This window comes from Juglans microcarpa x Juglans regia, chromosome 7S, assembly GCF_004785595.1.
Source record: "Juglans microcarpa x Juglans regia isolate MS1-56 chromosome 7S, Jm3101_v1.0, whole genome shotgun sequence".
Classification (NCBI taxonomy): domain Eukaryota; kingdom Viridiplantae; phylum Streptophyta; class Magnoliopsida; order Fagales; family Juglandaceae; genus Juglans; species Juglans microcarpa x Juglans regia.
This window is the reverse complement of record NC_054607.1, coordinates 2,658,627-2,675,172: the sequence shown is the minus strand read 5'-3', so window position 1 is coordinate 2,675,172 and position 16,546 is coordinate 2,658,627. Positions and strand designations below refer to the sequence as shown.

The window sequence follows — 16,546 nt, the reverse complement described above, 5'->3', positions numbered from 1 at the left end:
ATAATGTAAGAATAATAAAAGATGTTATATTTTCAATTTAAAACAAAATGAGATAAAAGTTAAATATATATAAAAAAAAATTATGAATGAAATTTTAGTATTAATTGAAATTTGAAAAATGAACGATATTACTCGGATCTCGAGAGTGACGCAGCAGGCGGGGGAGTTGGGAACTGAAGCCCTTTCGCTCTCGCGCCTACTCACACACAACTCTCTCCTTTTCTTGTCTCTGGACGACGAGTCGTTCTCTCTGTCTCTATCTCCGTGTAGAATGGCGAGCACGGCGAGGAGAAGCCGGATATGGAAATGGTGGTGTACGACATAGAAGACGACGAGCACGATTCCAAGGAGATGGTTCTCCAGAAGTACTTCCTTCTGGAATGGAAGCTCGTCAAGTCCCTCCTACTCGACATCGTTTCCAATGGCCGCGTCTCCGATCCCTCCTCTGTCAGCACCATCCGATCCATTGTAATCCCTCTATTTTTCTCTTGTTCATTCTATTAGTCTGTATACTTTCACCGTGTGAAGTTGCAATGGATTAGCTGTGTTGGATTTTTGAGGATTGAGCTTTTTGTGATTCGTTCCATTTCGAATGCTTTTGGGACGGATTGAGTTCTTATCTGTGAGTTTGTGGTTACCTTATTTTCAAGGATCACAAGATGAACAGGGTTTTGCTCCCGGGTTCTATCATCAAGTCTGATTTTTGTGGTTGTTTCTAATTCGAGCTAGCCTGTTGCATTTTGTAGAATAGTCCCTCCATTTGTTTCAAAATATGTCTTGTTCATATGGGCTTAGTTTTGAAGTTACTCATTAGAACATTCGTACTTTGTATTGGAGACTGCATCTCAAGGGTGACTCTCTGCATTTTTGGGTTGTCATTATATCATGTTCGTATTTTTTTTTTCAATTAATCTTTCATTTTGAATAAACTTTAAGATCCTTATTTTCCACCTCTGATATTGTAGTTTATTTTGAAAGTATTGCCGCTGCTGACACACTGCTGGACTGCCTCAATTCGTGCTGGACGTGTTTGCATTTTTTTATTCCTTTCTCAAACTCACGAGGATCAATTGTATTTCCTTTGGCATTTTTCTTTTGCCTTTTGCTCCTAAATCCTAGATTTGAATGAAAGTGTATTCTATACCATGAGGGAAGACGTCAAACACTCCATTCTTATGCTAAAGCTTGAATGTGGTTTGCCAAGATAGTGCATGTAGTATTTGGATTCCACATTCAGTGACAGTATATTAGAATACCATGGACACTTTGACTGAATACAGATTTGTAGTTATTATAATTTTATTGAATATATCTTTTGAGTACTACTACTGGGCCATCTGAAACTTACCGCTCAGATGACCCTCTTTATGCGGCACCACCACGTAGTGCCATGTGGTTTATTAAAAAAAAAAAAAAAAAAACACAAAAAATATATTCAAACCAAAAGGACGTCCAAAAATGCAAAAAAAGGAACTAAAACTCTAGGTTCCCTCTACCCCTTTTGTGTTTGTGTTTTTAATTTTTCTTAATAAATCATGTGGCATCACAGGTGGTGCCACGTCAGGAGGACCACCTGAGCGGTTAGTTTCAAATCGCCAAATAGCATTATTGATATATTTTATGTGTGATTTAGATATTTTGGAACCTTTAAAAAGTCGTGGAACACATTTTTGGCTATTGCTTGTCATGTTCAAACATTTGTTCACTTGTTTTCAGTTGGACAAGTATCAGCAACAGGGTCAACTGCTAGAGCCGTACCTGGAGAGCATAGTTTGCCCTCTGATGTTCATTATCCGTTCTAAAACAATTGAACTAGGTGTAGCTTCAGATGAAATCCTAGAAGTAATCAAGCCTATATGCATCATTATTTATTCACTGGTCACAGTTTGCGGATACAAGGCTGTTATCAAGTTCTTCCCTCATCAAGTGTCTGATTTAGAACTAGCAGTATCTCTATTGGAGAAGTGCCATGACGCAAATTCTTTGACATCATTACGGCAGGAAAGTACAGGAGAGATGGAGGCTAAATGTGTAGTACTTTTGTGGCTTTCTAATACTTGTTTTGGTTCCGTTTGATATCTCCACTGTTGATACTAGTATTGCAAACAACAGTAATCTGGGTGAACTTGAGCCAGCCCCGCTGGTACTGAGGATATTAGGGTTTTGTAAGGATTACCTTTCAAATGCAGGCCCCATGCGCACTATAGCTGGATTACTGCTCTCTAAGCTTCTGACACGCCCAGATATGCCAAAGGCCTTTGCCAGGTAGCTGTCATTATGCATATAGGCCCCTGCTGTTGAAGCATAAGATCAACCTGTTTATGTTGTGTCTTACACAGACAGTGAATCATCAAAGTTTTTGACAAAAAGCTAGTTTTTGGTGCTGACTAATTTTTCTATATTTGAAGCATTGCCAGTAATGGTTTCTCTTCTACTAGTTTAATGGTGGCTCATTTCTTCTTTTATTTCCAGGCACAGAGAAAAGCCTGATTAATTCTTCTTCTTTTGTCTCTCATGGCCACTTGGAAAGGAAACTTTCCAGGGGACATATTTACATATAAAGGCACTGGTCCTATAGTCACTTCCTTGTACAATTGTAGTCTCTGTAATCATCATTTGATCTTGCTGATGTACTATCATTTTTTACATGGTGGGTTTGGTTGTAATTTTCTTGTCCATTGTTTATTTTAGTTGAGCTAGAATGCTGGAGTTAAATGATATCGTTTTAAAAGTCAAGAACTCATATAATTTTTCTGTATAAACTTGCCTAATTCTTCTGTTACTTCAGCTTTGTTGAATGGGCACATGGAGTCCTATCTTTGGCCACTGATGATGTCTTGGATCACTTCCGGCTACTTGGTGTCGTTGAAGCATTGGCTTCCATTTTCAAGGTCTTCCTTCGTTCTTTTCATTTCAATAATTCTATTGCAAGCATTATTCACAGTGGCTCCTCTTATACATTTCAGAGAGATGATGGCTGAGGAACCATTTTCCCCAAGTCTGTAAATATACAATTATTATGACAGTCATTATCATAAAGAATGTAACGATCTCACTGTTGCATTTGATTCTAAATAGATTATTTGAATCATTTGCGGGGTTAATGCTCTCTTGATGATTCTATTTATCATTGAACGAACAGAAAATAAGCTTCTTCTCTTGTGGGTTTTTTTAATTTGGAACCTAGTCCAGTTGATTGGTAAGCAATTAGGCTGGTTTTTCTTCACCATGGATGTCTGAAATTCATTGGCAACACTCTTAACTGGGCATGATGAAAAGTATAGAGAGAACTCATTTGCTGAATCTGAGTTGTGGCTACGTGCTGGTTTACTTTGGATTGCAAGGTTACATTTGATTTTCTTCCCTTCTATTACCTATTGACTCATGGTCTTCTTCTTGGGTCACTCATGAATCAATATAACCTGCTGATGTGTATAAATCCAATGACGGAATAATGCAAGGCAAGAGGTTATGGTTTGCAGTTGAGTTCTTTGCTAACAAAATGTGCTGAATCTGGTGATTATTTTCTCTTAACTTGGCACCATTGTGAACTTCTTTCAAAATAATTAACAGACAACAGTAACATCATGTACAGTGCTTTGTGATACTATTTGAGCTTCGGCTCGATCACTCATAAGTTGGGAGAGAAGTTCCATTGGCTGAAGTTCCTTTCTTTTTGACCTTTTTCTGTATACAGGTTAAGATAAGAAAGAAGAAAGAAAAGAGTTGCATAAGTATATCTTTTTTGAATGTGCTTTGGATGCCCTATATCTGTTCAATCAAGTGTTTCGATATTTTTCTTTTGGTCTCATTCTTATATCCAATGGAAGCTACATTTTCCCACCTTCTCAAGTACTCGCATCTCTTACATACCATTTATCATAGACAGGCTGGTGATCGAAAACTCTTGCTTCATGTGATTCCAATGGCTTGGAATGACAGCTCAGTATTGATCAAGTCCAGTGCTGCAGCTCGGAGTCCTTTACTTCGCAAGTATCTTGTGAAGTTAACTCAGAGGATTGGGTTTACTTGCCTCCCGTATCGGTCATCTTCTTGGCGCTATGTGGTTAGTCGTGCCAAGGATTTTGTTATTCTCATTCAAAAACCTTATTTTCATGATATAATATTTCATGTATGAATATTCAAGATGCTAGTATCTCATTTGCTTGCCCTGCATTCCTTTGAGATTTCCCTACCTTACTTGTCAAATGGCTTCTTTTCCCTCTAAACCATCAATGCAGGGTACTTCTAGTTCATTTGGAGAGAATATTTCTGTGCCTGCATCCAAAAAAGATGATCAAGGCAGTCATGCTTTAAATGTAGACTCCCCTAACTCAGAACAAAGGTTAAATTCCATCCAAGATGAAGATATGGATGTTCCAGATGTTGTTGAAGAGATAATTGAGATGTTGCTCTCTGGCTTGAGAGATACGGTATGTTTGAAGGGTGAATCTGTTGTGATCTTGATTATTTTCTCCCGTATACCAAGTGTCTCCAATGGTGAAAATTGACATGATTCTTTTTTTTTTTTTTATCGGGTCTGTGATACCTTGATGATATCTAGGTGCTTGTTATCTTAAATCTTTAAATGTAGATAGACGAGTCTCATAAATATTTTATATACTGGATCCCTACAGACTTTTTAAGATCTTTCATCGGAGGTATTACTTGTGTTTGGGTTATATTTTGATCGTGGTTCTCCTCCTTGTTCAATAAAAAGTTCATGTTTGCTAGTACTTCATGTTTTTTATATGAGTGAAGTCTATGGGGTGAAATTATGGATGAGACGGTGAAAACTATTCAAGAGGAGAGTAATGGCTGAAGCTTTAAAATACGGCTGATAGAAAGCTAGTTCTTGGTTTTAGCAAATTTCCAGAAGTCGTTTAAGGTAAATTAATGCTATAAAATAGCTGAAATGTGACATGCCTGCAAAAAAGCATGAATAAGTGCATTGCATGCCTGATCAATGCCATCTAGTTGACTATCCATTTCTGAATAGTCCCAAAAGAGTTGACTCAGGACATCTTTGGGAATCTGCATATGAATGCTCATATTGTAGGCTAGGTTTTGGATTTTTTAAGATTACCGGCAAGGTGGGTTTTTTTCTTAGTTAGCCATGAATGCAGTAAGCCTTTCTGTTAGGATTTCTTATTTCCAAAACTTGAATATAGGTTTGACATGAATGTGTTGATTTCATCAAGCTGCATCTTCAGTTGATAAAATATCATTGCCCTACACCATGTTTGGGAACTCAGGATGGAATGGACCATAAAGAAACAGATAGAGAGGGGATGAATGGAAAAGTACTGGGATTTGCTCCCCTTACCTTTGATATTCAGGATATAATTTTTTCCTTGTTTGATTGTAAAGTGGAGGAGAAAAGAAGGGAACCTGTTCACAATGATATGGCTATTGTATTCCTTTTTTTTTCCTTCTTCCCACTATTGGTTTCTGTTTGATTTATTAATTTCATCACTTACACTGCTGGTTTGAAGTTGACATTGTTGGCATGGCAATGCAGGACACTGTTGTGCGTTGGTCTGCTGCAAAAGGTATAGGCCGCATAACTTCACGCCTAACATCTGCCCTTTCAGAAGAGGTCCTATCATCTGTCTCGGAACTGTTTTCCCCAGGCGAGGTATAGTGGTGCAGTTGCTCTCTTTTGTATCTCGTTCCCTGTGAGAATGCAAATTATTCAATAGTCCACTCCTTTTGAGGTGTAGAGCTGTGATGCATGTTATATATTTCCAGGGAGATGGATCATGGCATGGAGGTTGCTTAGCATTGGCTGAACTGGCACGCAGAGGATTGCTCTTACCTGTCAGTCTTCCCAAAGTTGTACCTGTTGTCATTAAGGTTGTACCTATAAAAATGTAAACTGCAACCTGTCAGTTTGAAGTTTTTGTGTTTTCATTTTGTGGCAGTATTCTTTCTGTTTGATCTTTTTTTGGAGAACGTTTTCCTGACCGATACTGTTTCAGTTAGTACATTGAAAACATGGTTTCCTGTTCTTATTTACTCATCTATGTCTGGCATAGTAGCTTGTGGTGTAAGACGTGCAAGAATTTACTTCTGGGGAGAAGGCGTCATATTTGAGCTTCTTTTCAACTACTTGGGTGATGTGACCTTTATTTCAGTAGAAATGAGTTTTTCTTTTCTTCGCCTGATGCTAATTTCTTTTTAGTTCCACGTTATTTATCTGCTTCTTCTACACATGGTATTTCATTAGGGAACACTGCTCCATGCTTTCAACTGTGTACCAATTGTATCCCTTCCTGTAGCCAATTCATCATTTATGGTTGATAGTTCTAGTTATTATTATGGTACTGATTAAGGAGGTGTGGAAAATGATCCCGATCTGTATCATGTGGTGTATTTGGCAAGAGCGCAATGATCGGACTTTTGAAAACAAGGAGCGGTCGCCGGGGGAACTTAGAGCTTTACTTTTCCGTACTTTAATGTTATGGGCCATTGCTATAGATTTTAATGGCCTGAATGTACATGACTTCTTAGCTTCCCTTTCGTTGACCTAGATAGGTTTTATCTCCTGTATCCATCTTGTGTACTTGGGTTTTTGCCTATCTCTATATATAATATTATCGATTACTTATCAAAAAAAAAAAATTATTATGGTACTGATTATTTTTCTTCTTTTCCTCTCCCTCCCAAAAAAAAACCTCTTATCTAAATGATTGAAACTGATATGGTGGTGAAATGTGATTTTTTTTGTAAGCTTTCGCATCTTTGCCTCATTCAATACTGCTTGTTTTCTTTGATTTTTGTATTTATTAGTCATTATTTTCCAAATAATCAAGAGTCAGAGAGATAAAACCTTGTGCAAAGATACCTAGAATGCAGCGGTAAACTGATCAATAACTCTTTTTAACAGGCACTACATTATGATATTCGAAGAGGTCCGCATAGTGTTGGATCTCATGTGCGTGATGCTGCTGCCTATGTTTGTTGGGCATTTGGTCGTGCATATTATCACACAGACATGAGAAATGTACTAGAACAACTCTCTCCACACCTTCTAACCGTGGCTTGCTATGACCGTGAGGTGCTGAAATCTTGCTATTACATTTTTGTATTGTTCTGTAATTTTAATTGTCCTTAAGAAATCATTATTGTCTGATAGCAATATTGCTAAAGATTTTCAGAACTTCTTCCTAGGTTAACTGTAGAAGAGCAGCTGCAGCTGCTTTCCAGGAGAATGTTGGAAGGCAAGGGAATTACCCACATGGCATTGATATAGTGAACACTGCTGATTATTTTTCACTTTCTTCGCGAGTGAACTCATATTTACATGTTGCTGTAGAAATTGCTCAATATGAGGGGTATCTTTATCCGTTTGTGGATGAACTGCTGTATAACAAGATCTGTCACTGGGTATACTCCAACTTAAACTTCTTTCATACATGTCAACTTTGTATATTTTAGAAAGCATTTGAATATTAGTTCATAAATATGACTTTTTTTCCCCCTCCAGCTTGATGGTTTTTCTAGCCCTGATTAATAAATTCAAGCCATTTTGTCTAAAATGAACTTTCTGCAGCCAAAGTTTCAAGAGGAAAAATCTGGATTGTAAGCTACTATAGATTCATCTTACGTCCTCATTTATTTTTATCCCAACTACACTTAATTTGTGAATGATTTGCCAAATAAAGACTATATTGGAAACTGGCCCGCAAAGTTATCAGTCAGTCATTATTGGCAAGTTTGTTTGAAGTAGTATTTAGTCATGTTATTTTGGGGAAGGTGACGAGCTTGGGTTCAAGAAGTAGATCCTGAGTTCTATGTCCAATTACAGATATGAAGCTTGTTACCACCAATAACAGATTCTTGATGAGGGGTCAAGATTGAACATGGTTTCTTCAGTACCTGTACAAAAACCTCTCAAATTTATTAACATGACATCAGATGGATCATTGGTAATTATTTTGAGGTTCCCTTCCTCCCAAACAACCTTAAGTTCTTTGAAAGTTACCTTTATACATGCTTGCTGTGAATTTGCTTAGGCAAGTATTTTATATAATAAATAGACTTTTTACTCATCATCCCTTTCTGGAGAAGAATGTGAAATTCTTTTTATTTCTGTACGGACCAAAAACTTTTATTGTTCCTATTATTCATTTTCTTCCTTTTTGCTGAAAACTTAACTATTTTTATTGTCCTACCATTCTAAAAATTTTCCATGATTACATATGCCATGGAAGTATTTATTGGTGCATAATATTGTAAATATATCATTATTCTAATTTTGTTGGATTTAAAAGTAGATACTTACTAATGTTTTGTGATTAGGATAAAGGCTTGAGAGAGCTTGCTGCGGAGGCCCTTTCTGCTCTTGTCAAATATGACGCTGAATATTTTGCAAATTCTGTGGTGGAGAAACTAATTTCTTGTACTCTCTCATCTGATTTGTGCATGCGCCATGGTGCAACCTTAGCAGCTGGTGAACTCGTTTTGGCTCTACATCGATGTGATTATATTCTTGCCTCTGGTTGGTAATCTTACATTCTTGAATTTTATTTTGGTTGATCCAAATCAGAATGCCAGTAAAACTTCTTAGCCGTATCCTCTCACAATTGACAATGTGTTTTTGTTTTTGGGATATACTATAATGGATGAAAGGTTGAATATTTGGTCTTCTAGCTTATAAATAAAGGCGATTTGATTTTTTCTTTTCAGCTTTAATGCAGAAACAAGTTTTGATTTTGGCAAATTTCTCTTTTACAGATACACAACAGCGAGTTGCTGGTGTAGTTCCTGCTATCGAGAAAGCACGACTTTATCGTGGAAAGGGTGGAGAGATAATGCGCTCAGCTGTTTCCCGGTTTATCGAATGTATCTCTTCATCTCATTTGCCATTAACAGAAAAGATTAAACGAAGTTTGATTGATACTCTGAGTGATAATCTGAGACATCCTAATTCTCAGATACAGGTAGTTGTCCTTTAGTATAATATCTTGCTCATTGACTTAACTTATTTTGTGGGACACCTTGAATTTTTTTTTTCCCGTATGATGCACAGAGTGCTGCTGTTGGTGCTCTGAAACATTTTGTAAAAGCATATCTGCTCGCTGAAGACATTAGAGGTATTGGTGATATAGTGTCAAAGTACCTTCAAATGCTGACTGATCCAAATGTTGCTCTAAGAAGAGGATCTGCATTGGCACTTGGCGTTTTGCCTTATGAATTATTGGCTAAGAGTTGGAAGGATGTGCTTTTGAAGCTTTGTAGCGCTTGTGTTATTGAGGTGCACCTACTTGAAGTTGCAAGTATCATTGGAATGTTGCATTGTTATAAAATTAATGAATGGGAGAGTCACCTAACTAGTTTTTTTTAATGTGCAGGACAACCCTGAAGATAGAGATGCTGAAGCACGGGTAAATGCTGTCAAAGGACTCGTATCAGTCTGTGAAACGTTAATTCAGGCTAGAGAAGATCCGAATATCCAGTCTTGGGTGGATGACATGCCTCTTTTTCTTCTAATTAAGAACGAAGTGATGATGAGTTTATTTAAAGCTCTAGATGACTATTCTGTTGATAACAGAGGTGATGTGGGTTCTTGGGTTCGCGAGGCTGCTATGGATGGCCTGGAGAGATGTATTTATATCCTATGTAAGGGAGATTCCAATGGTTCTACTAGAAGATCAGATGGAATAGAATCTGCATCAGAGCTGTCAAATTCTGTCGTAGATAAAAATAACCAGATGCATTCACTTTTTGATGCGAATCTTGCTTCCATATTCGTTGGAGCAATTTGTAAGCAAGCTGTAGAGAAGATGGATAAACTGAGAGAAGCAGCAGCAAAGGTTCTTCAAAGGATTTTGTACAATGAAATAATTCATATTCCATACATACCGTACAGGGAAAAGATGGAAGAAATTGTCCCTAATGACGCAGGTTTGAAATGGGGGGTAAGCATAACTTGATCATTTCTTCTGCAGTGTACTTGGTAAGTAATTTGAGTTCTTTGACGGAAATGATGCTGTCTACTTGCTTGTAGGTACCCACTGTCTCATATCCACGGTTTGTACAGTTACTTCAATGTGATTGTTATAGTAGATCTGTCCTGTCTGGGTTAGTTACCTCCACTGGTGGGTTGCAAGATTCTCTGAGGAAGGCATCAATCTCAGCATTGTTAGAGTTTCTTCAATCAGCTAATACTGAAGGACTTGATGAGAAAAGTTCCAGAGAATGTATGCTATCTAAGGACATCCTTTGGGTTCTTCTACATTACAAAAGATGTGATAGAGTGATTGTACCCACTCTGAAGGTAACATCTCCCGAGAAGCACTTTGGAGGAAACATGAAATCTTTGCTGCTTTACTTTTAAAATAGAGATAAGAATGAACGGCTGGTCATTGCTGTGACTTGTGCTCTAGAATTAAGTTACCAACTGTTTGTCGTGTGTGGCTTGCACTAACCACAAGCTGCAAAATACATAAATAACTGAACATTAGATAATCTCATCTGATTTAAACCTAGTCATTGTCTGCAGTTGACCGATTATATCTTTGTCTCATTTCATGAGAATCATAATATTCGCCTATCTCAAAATATTTACCCAAGGAGATGAAGCTTGGGTCAAAGTGACCAGAACACTGCAGGGGTGAGAGTGGAAGCACTAGAGTATCATTTATTTTAAGACCTTGAGAGAATGAATGTCTACAGAGCACACATTTTTAATTGGTTAAGAGAAGTGTATGAAGAAGGAATAAGAAGTGAGACTTGTGTCGCGATAAAAGCAAACTCCTGAGTGCTTGATGCATTTTGTTTCTCAAAGTAATGTCTTTGTTATACCATGCCTTTTATCCTTTTTTTTTTTAGTTTTCATGAAATGAAAATTCTTCTTTATTTGCATTTACTTATCAAAAATAAAAACTCTTCTGTATTTCAGACTATCGAGATTCTATTCAGCAAAAAGATACTCTTAAATATGGAGGTTAGTTGATTCATCCAGTTTATTGATGTTGTTAGTATTGTTAAAGAATAACTCTATTCTAAGACCTCTACACTACACACCATCCACATGGCATAATTTTATTAGGAAGATAAATTTTAAAATTTGAATCTTACGAATTAAATTATGCCATGTGGATAGTGTGTGGTGTAGAAGTCTTAGAATAGCAATACTCAATTGTTAAATTATTATTTGTCCCAAAAGTTGAAGCTGATGAGAAAATGTGAATTTAATAATTTATTTCAGTGCTAGAGAATCATCTCATAATTCATGGATATTATCAGCAGTAACTGTTCCAGAGCGTATTTACAAGGATCCGGGTACCACGATTTGCTGGTGACAAAGCAAGTGTGATCTGTTTTATATTATCCAAACCATGTCGCCCATCCAGAACATTACATTTGGAACCAATAGTTTCTTTGTATTGTTTTTTTAATTTCTTCTTTTCAAAGCAAAAACTAAAGCAATCACCTGAATCTAAAAGAAACAAAGTTTTGTGGGCAAAACCATCATACACCAAGAGTTTTGTTGTGCTTATATTGGTCAGTTTTTTTCAAACATATTTCTTGAAGTTTTGAATTCAAAAGTTGTGCAAATTAGTTTTGATGGAAAGCCAAAAGTCTTGCCTCCAAAATCATCTGATGAGATTCTTATTACTAACCATCTAGATGGGCTGTACAAGCCTTACCCCGTATCAAAGAAATATTGATCAGCGGCATTCCTGTGCCTATTTTCTTTCTGCATAATGGTGATCCGTGTTCCTGGTAACATCAATCAGGAGCAATGTATTTATTTGAAAGACCTTACTTTTACTAGTTTACTTGTATGTTATTTGTTCTCTCTTCAAGACGCGGGGGGGTAAGTTTGGATTGTCTAAACAAAAACTCTGGATGGACTTTTTGTGAAAGTGAACTGCTTAGCGGCCAAGGTGATGCTTATAATCCCATCATCCATTTGTCCCAATTCTGCAGAAATGCTGCAATTGCATAAACCTCCTTTTGGCAGTGGTATTGAAACGCACGTTGTACTAATCATGAATAACTGACTAAGGATCCCTTATGTTTTAGTTATATTTCCTACTTATCAAAAAAAATGTTTTAGTTATATTTCCTCTGTTAAAAATATTTTTTAATTGACCTGCTCTAAATTTCAATGTCCAGGTTCATACTACAACCTTCTGCACAGGGGTCTTGACTTCCCTTGCAGTTGAACTGAAGTGGTCAAAGGACTTCTCCAAGTTATATGCAGGCATCGCAATACTAGGATATATTGCTTCACTGTCGGAATCGATCAACTCTCTGGCCTTCTCTCAGCTTCTCACTTTCCTTGGCCATCGATACCCTAAGGTTTGTGAGGGGTCACAAAACGTCTATTTTTTCTTGGCAAGAGTAATTAAAAGAATCAAAACTTCTCACAAGCTTTAACATAAATATCTCCATACTTGATCCCATAAAGATTAGCATGTTGTTTAAAGTTCATGGTCTGTATCAGAGTTAAAAGAGGGTCTTCCATCTAGAAATATAGAAGGATACAAGAATGTCATGAAAAGTCCATGGAATATTAACACTGGCAATAAGACTGTCTGTAACCAGCTTCGAGTCTCCTTCAATATGAATCTTACACGTGCCATGAAAGCCGTTGTTTCCTTTATGGGGACAGAAAATTCCTTTATTTTCATGAATTACATCTTCATAGGATCTGTGGGTTATGGTATCTATAAAGCAACTCAATTAACAACCATCTTTTTTCTCTTATGGTTCTGTACCCCTCCTTTCAATTAACTCTGGTTATAATCCAAATACCATAACCTTGCTTATTGGTTCTGTACCTTTTTTTTTTTTTTTTTTTACCTGCCAATAAACTCTTGTTATAATACAGATACGGAAAGCTTCTGCCGAACAAGTTTACCTTGTACTCCTGCAAAATGGGAATCTTGTATCGGAGGACAGTATGGAGAAAGCACTTGATATTATTTCCGAAACTTGCTGGGAAGGTGATATAGAAATGGCGAAGCACCAAAGATTAGAATTGTACAATATGGCTGGTTTGGAAACAGCACTACTTCACAAGAAGAATGATGGAGTATCAAACAAGGATGGCAGTAAGAAGACTCCAGCAGCTGATGAAAATGCTTCATATTCCTCATTGGTTGGGTCAGCTGGGTTCTGATTTTTTTTTTTTTTTTTTTTTTATTTCCAATTTTGTTGTAAACCTTTTATCTTTTTTTGTGGCCCTGTTCATATACGAGGACTTTGTTTTTTTTAATTTTCTTTTCTGCAAGGCGCTTGCAAAAGAGGTATCTATGTATCGTTTGAGACCATTGCCTATTAAAGATTACCGTTGCCGGCTTATACCCAGCTGAACAAATTTGTCTGAAATCCGGTGACCAGAAATTGGCGGTCTTTTCGAACAGAATTGCTTTAGCAATGCAGGTCTCCATAACTCAACACAAATATGTGTATATGGATATATAAATTGACGACATCCAGCCGACTGATCTATTGGCCAGTCCACAAGCTAGCACCAAATTATTAAATACAGATCGATCTTGTGGAAAATAAGATGGAAAGTATATTATGTGAGGTGGAAAGAACCCCTTCAATTCCAAGCCAAATTGGCACTCCCGTCACTGGAATCCATGACTCTGCCTGGATAAATGTACTAGCTGCAAAAGGACTAGCCTCCCGGGGACTTTTAAGCACATGAAAACCAGGCCATTTCACCCTTCTTTGAGTAGATGCACCAATACCTGTATTCATATACTCCCCATAAAACAGTGTAGAAAGTGCAAAGTTTCCACTCCATTCCGTCCACCCTTCTGGATCAATTAAACCATCTAGGTTAGTCTTCATAAACACAGTCGTGGAATACTTTTTCCATGGCCTACCCAAGAAAGTTCTATATGTGTTTTTTACTGCACTGAGATCACTTGCTGACCTAATCCTACAACCTTGAATGGCAATTCCTGTATTCTCATTTGGATTAACTCTACCTTGTGCTGTTATCATGTTGGCTTGGTGGCGCATTGGCCTCCTTACAAAAATGTCACAGTTTTGGAACACCGCCGGGGCATCACCAAAGATGTGAAATCAATAGTGCCATAGATGTGGCAGTCACGATAAAATTTCCTTAAAGAGTGCACACAGAGAGTGTCTTGGTAGCCTCTGAAACTGCATCGATAAAACACAGCGCGGTCCGAGCTTACCCTTAGTGCCACAGCTTGGTGTTTGTAGGGTCCAGCTGTGTTCTCAAATGTGATATCCCTTGCCCAGAAACCATCCCCGGATACACCTACAATCATAAACCATATAGCAAGTACTTATAAAGCTGTGTAGGAGTTTCGAGCAGTACTGTGGATTCCATGAGCATTTAATGTTATGTCTTATCTTTAAATTAGTACATATGATTCCAAGTGTATCTTAAAGTTTCAATTGTTTTTGTTACCAAATGTGGCCGAGTTCAAAGTGGTAGAACCGTCTAGGACGTTTCTGTTACCGGTGACAATTGTTTTGTCGATGCCATCACCAACCAACATGACATTCTTCATGTTCCATCCGATCTCCACTTTCTCATTGTAGACCCCTGATTTCACGGAGATTATTACTCGTTCAGGTGGCTTGCGACCCATTCTAGAAAGTGCAACAACTGCTGCATTGATTGTCCTGTGAGTGCCAGAACCATCCTTTGCCACTATGAAGTTGGCACTGGAAGTTGACGGATTCCATGATGTTAAAATGCCCCCATTTTGAGAAGATTTTTTGCCACTCGGGTTTCCTATACAAATAACATTAATGACGTATAAGTCCAATCTTACAAGATTAATACATGATGTAAGATATATAACTGTAACATGTACATTCATAATTTAAAATTTAATCTAGAATATAATTTCTATAACCCTGCTATCCGTCCTAAATATTTTCATTTTCAGTTATATTTACCGATGTGACACATGCTAAAGTGGCTTTATATATCAACCATGTTAAATGGCACTACTTACTGCAAGTCATTCATGTGTGATTGGACATAACAAAATTTAGAATAAAGAAGAACATTTAAGCAATTAATAACTATAGCTAGCCACTTACCACCTGTACATGTCCTACCCGTACTACCATCACTCACATACAATTTAGCAAGAGCTTCACTTAGTAACGTGGTCAGATTTTCTGCCACCACATGATGGTCCTGATCAACAAAACCCTTCTCATGGTGATCCAATCCATCCAAGCAACTCCTATGGTTTGCCAGCACGCCACTTAGCCAAGTGCGAGCATCATCGTCTGTGTAATGACTCTTCATCATGATCAGAGAGCAAGCGAGCAAGCAGGGACTCGCTCTCATCATAGAGCCTAGCACAGTCACTAAAAGACCCACCCCTTGCATGGTTTTTCCAACTGGGAACTTTTGACCCATGCAGAACTCGTCCGAGAGAGGCCTGGACCCAAAAATTCTTAGATTGCAGAACCTGGGTTTGAGCCATTTGCAACAGTGCCTCCAGTTCTAATTGGAGGCAAGAGATGGTGGCGGCCATGGCTAGAATTAGGAGAAGAAAGGTGGTGGCCATGGCACAAGTAGTACCCCTGGCCCTGGACATTGTTGCTATATATAAGATAGAATGGGCTAAATCATGCTGGTTCGGTTGTTTTATACGTGAAGGAAGCAAAGCTGCAGACAAGTAGTGTCATTAAGATTGACATGTGTATATTTAGGTTTATATGCATGCATTAATATTATTGGTGACATGTACAACAGAAAGAAAAACTTATCATTAAGGAGTACATTGTTTTTTGAAGTACATATATAACCGGGTGATTCTTATACAAAAAAACGTGCATAGAGGGGAGTGAGATCTGGGTGATTTGGCAATGTTATAGCTTGGGAACGTGTTGGCTTCTATCAGGCCAACAGTAGTAGATCAATTAATGTTCAATGAATATTGATGATCGGTTTCCCGTTTTAGATTTGAACAGCTATCGCGACTGCATATATATATATATATATATATATATATATGTATATATACATATATGCCAACAGATCATATATATGTACGACAACTGAAAAGTGATCATTACAATATCATTGCACCACGTTGTACGTACATGGTATTTTTCAGCAAGTACTACGTACAGCTGGTTTTGGGACTTAATTTGTAGTGTTTTGACGTCGTACAGCTAGCGTAATTACCTCAACCCTAGTACATATAATATACATAAATACACACACACACATATATATATATATATATATATACATACACGAGCAGTGCTATATAACATCCACTGTAGTGGTGCACACAATACACACTACGTGGATGCTTCTGCATTTTTGTTTTTTTGTTTTTGTTTTCAAACGCAACCTTCTACCCCTCTCTCTTCAACTCTCTCTCTCTTCCTCTCTCTCTCAACATCTTTCTCCAACGTCTCTCATCAGCTCTCTCTCTCGGCGTCTCTCTCTCTCATCGTCTCTCTCTCTCTCTCTCTCTCTGGCCGGGTCTCTCTCTCCTCGACTCTCTCTCTCATCAAATCTCTCTCTCTCTCCTCGACTCTCTCCTCGACTCTCTCTCATCAGATC

General features: G+C 37.7%; 2 protein-coding genes across 2 annotated transcripts; one reads left to right on the top strand and one right to left on the bottom strand.

The window, feature by feature from the left end:
• The first annotated feature begins 269 nt into the window (after window positions 1-269).
• LOC121241155 (tubulin-folding cofactor D-like) lies at window positions 270-13,289 on the top strand. Its single transcript, XM_041138799.1, is given in 18 exon segments — window positions 270-468; window positions 1,717-2,052; window positions 2,054-2,265; window positions 2,789-2,891; window positions 3,890-4,066; window positions 4,242-4,433; window positions 5,522-5,638; window positions 5,752-5,856; window positions 6,890-7,060; window positions 7,174-7,389; window positions 8,305-8,503; window positions 8,740-8,945; window positions 9,035-9,259; window positions 9,357-9,923; window positions 10,013-10,282; window positions 10,907-10,951; window positions 12,130-12,315; window positions 12,848-13,289. Coding segments are annotated over 18 exon segments (3,786 nt in total). The 5' UTR covers window positions 270-300; the 3' UTR covers window positions 13,139-13,289.
• A 211-nt stretch (window positions 13,290-13,500) lies between these two features.
• On the bottom strand, window positions 13,501-15,566 carry LOC121241448 (probable pectinesterase/pectinesterase inhibitor 36). The gene is given in 5 exon segments (XM_041139227.1): window positions 13,501-14,052; window positions 14,055-14,260; window positions 14,414-14,743; window positions 15,058-15,274; window positions 15,276-15,566. Coding segments are annotated over 5 exon segments (1,596 nt in total).
• Between the last annotated feature and the right edge of the window lie 980 nt (window positions 15,567-16,546).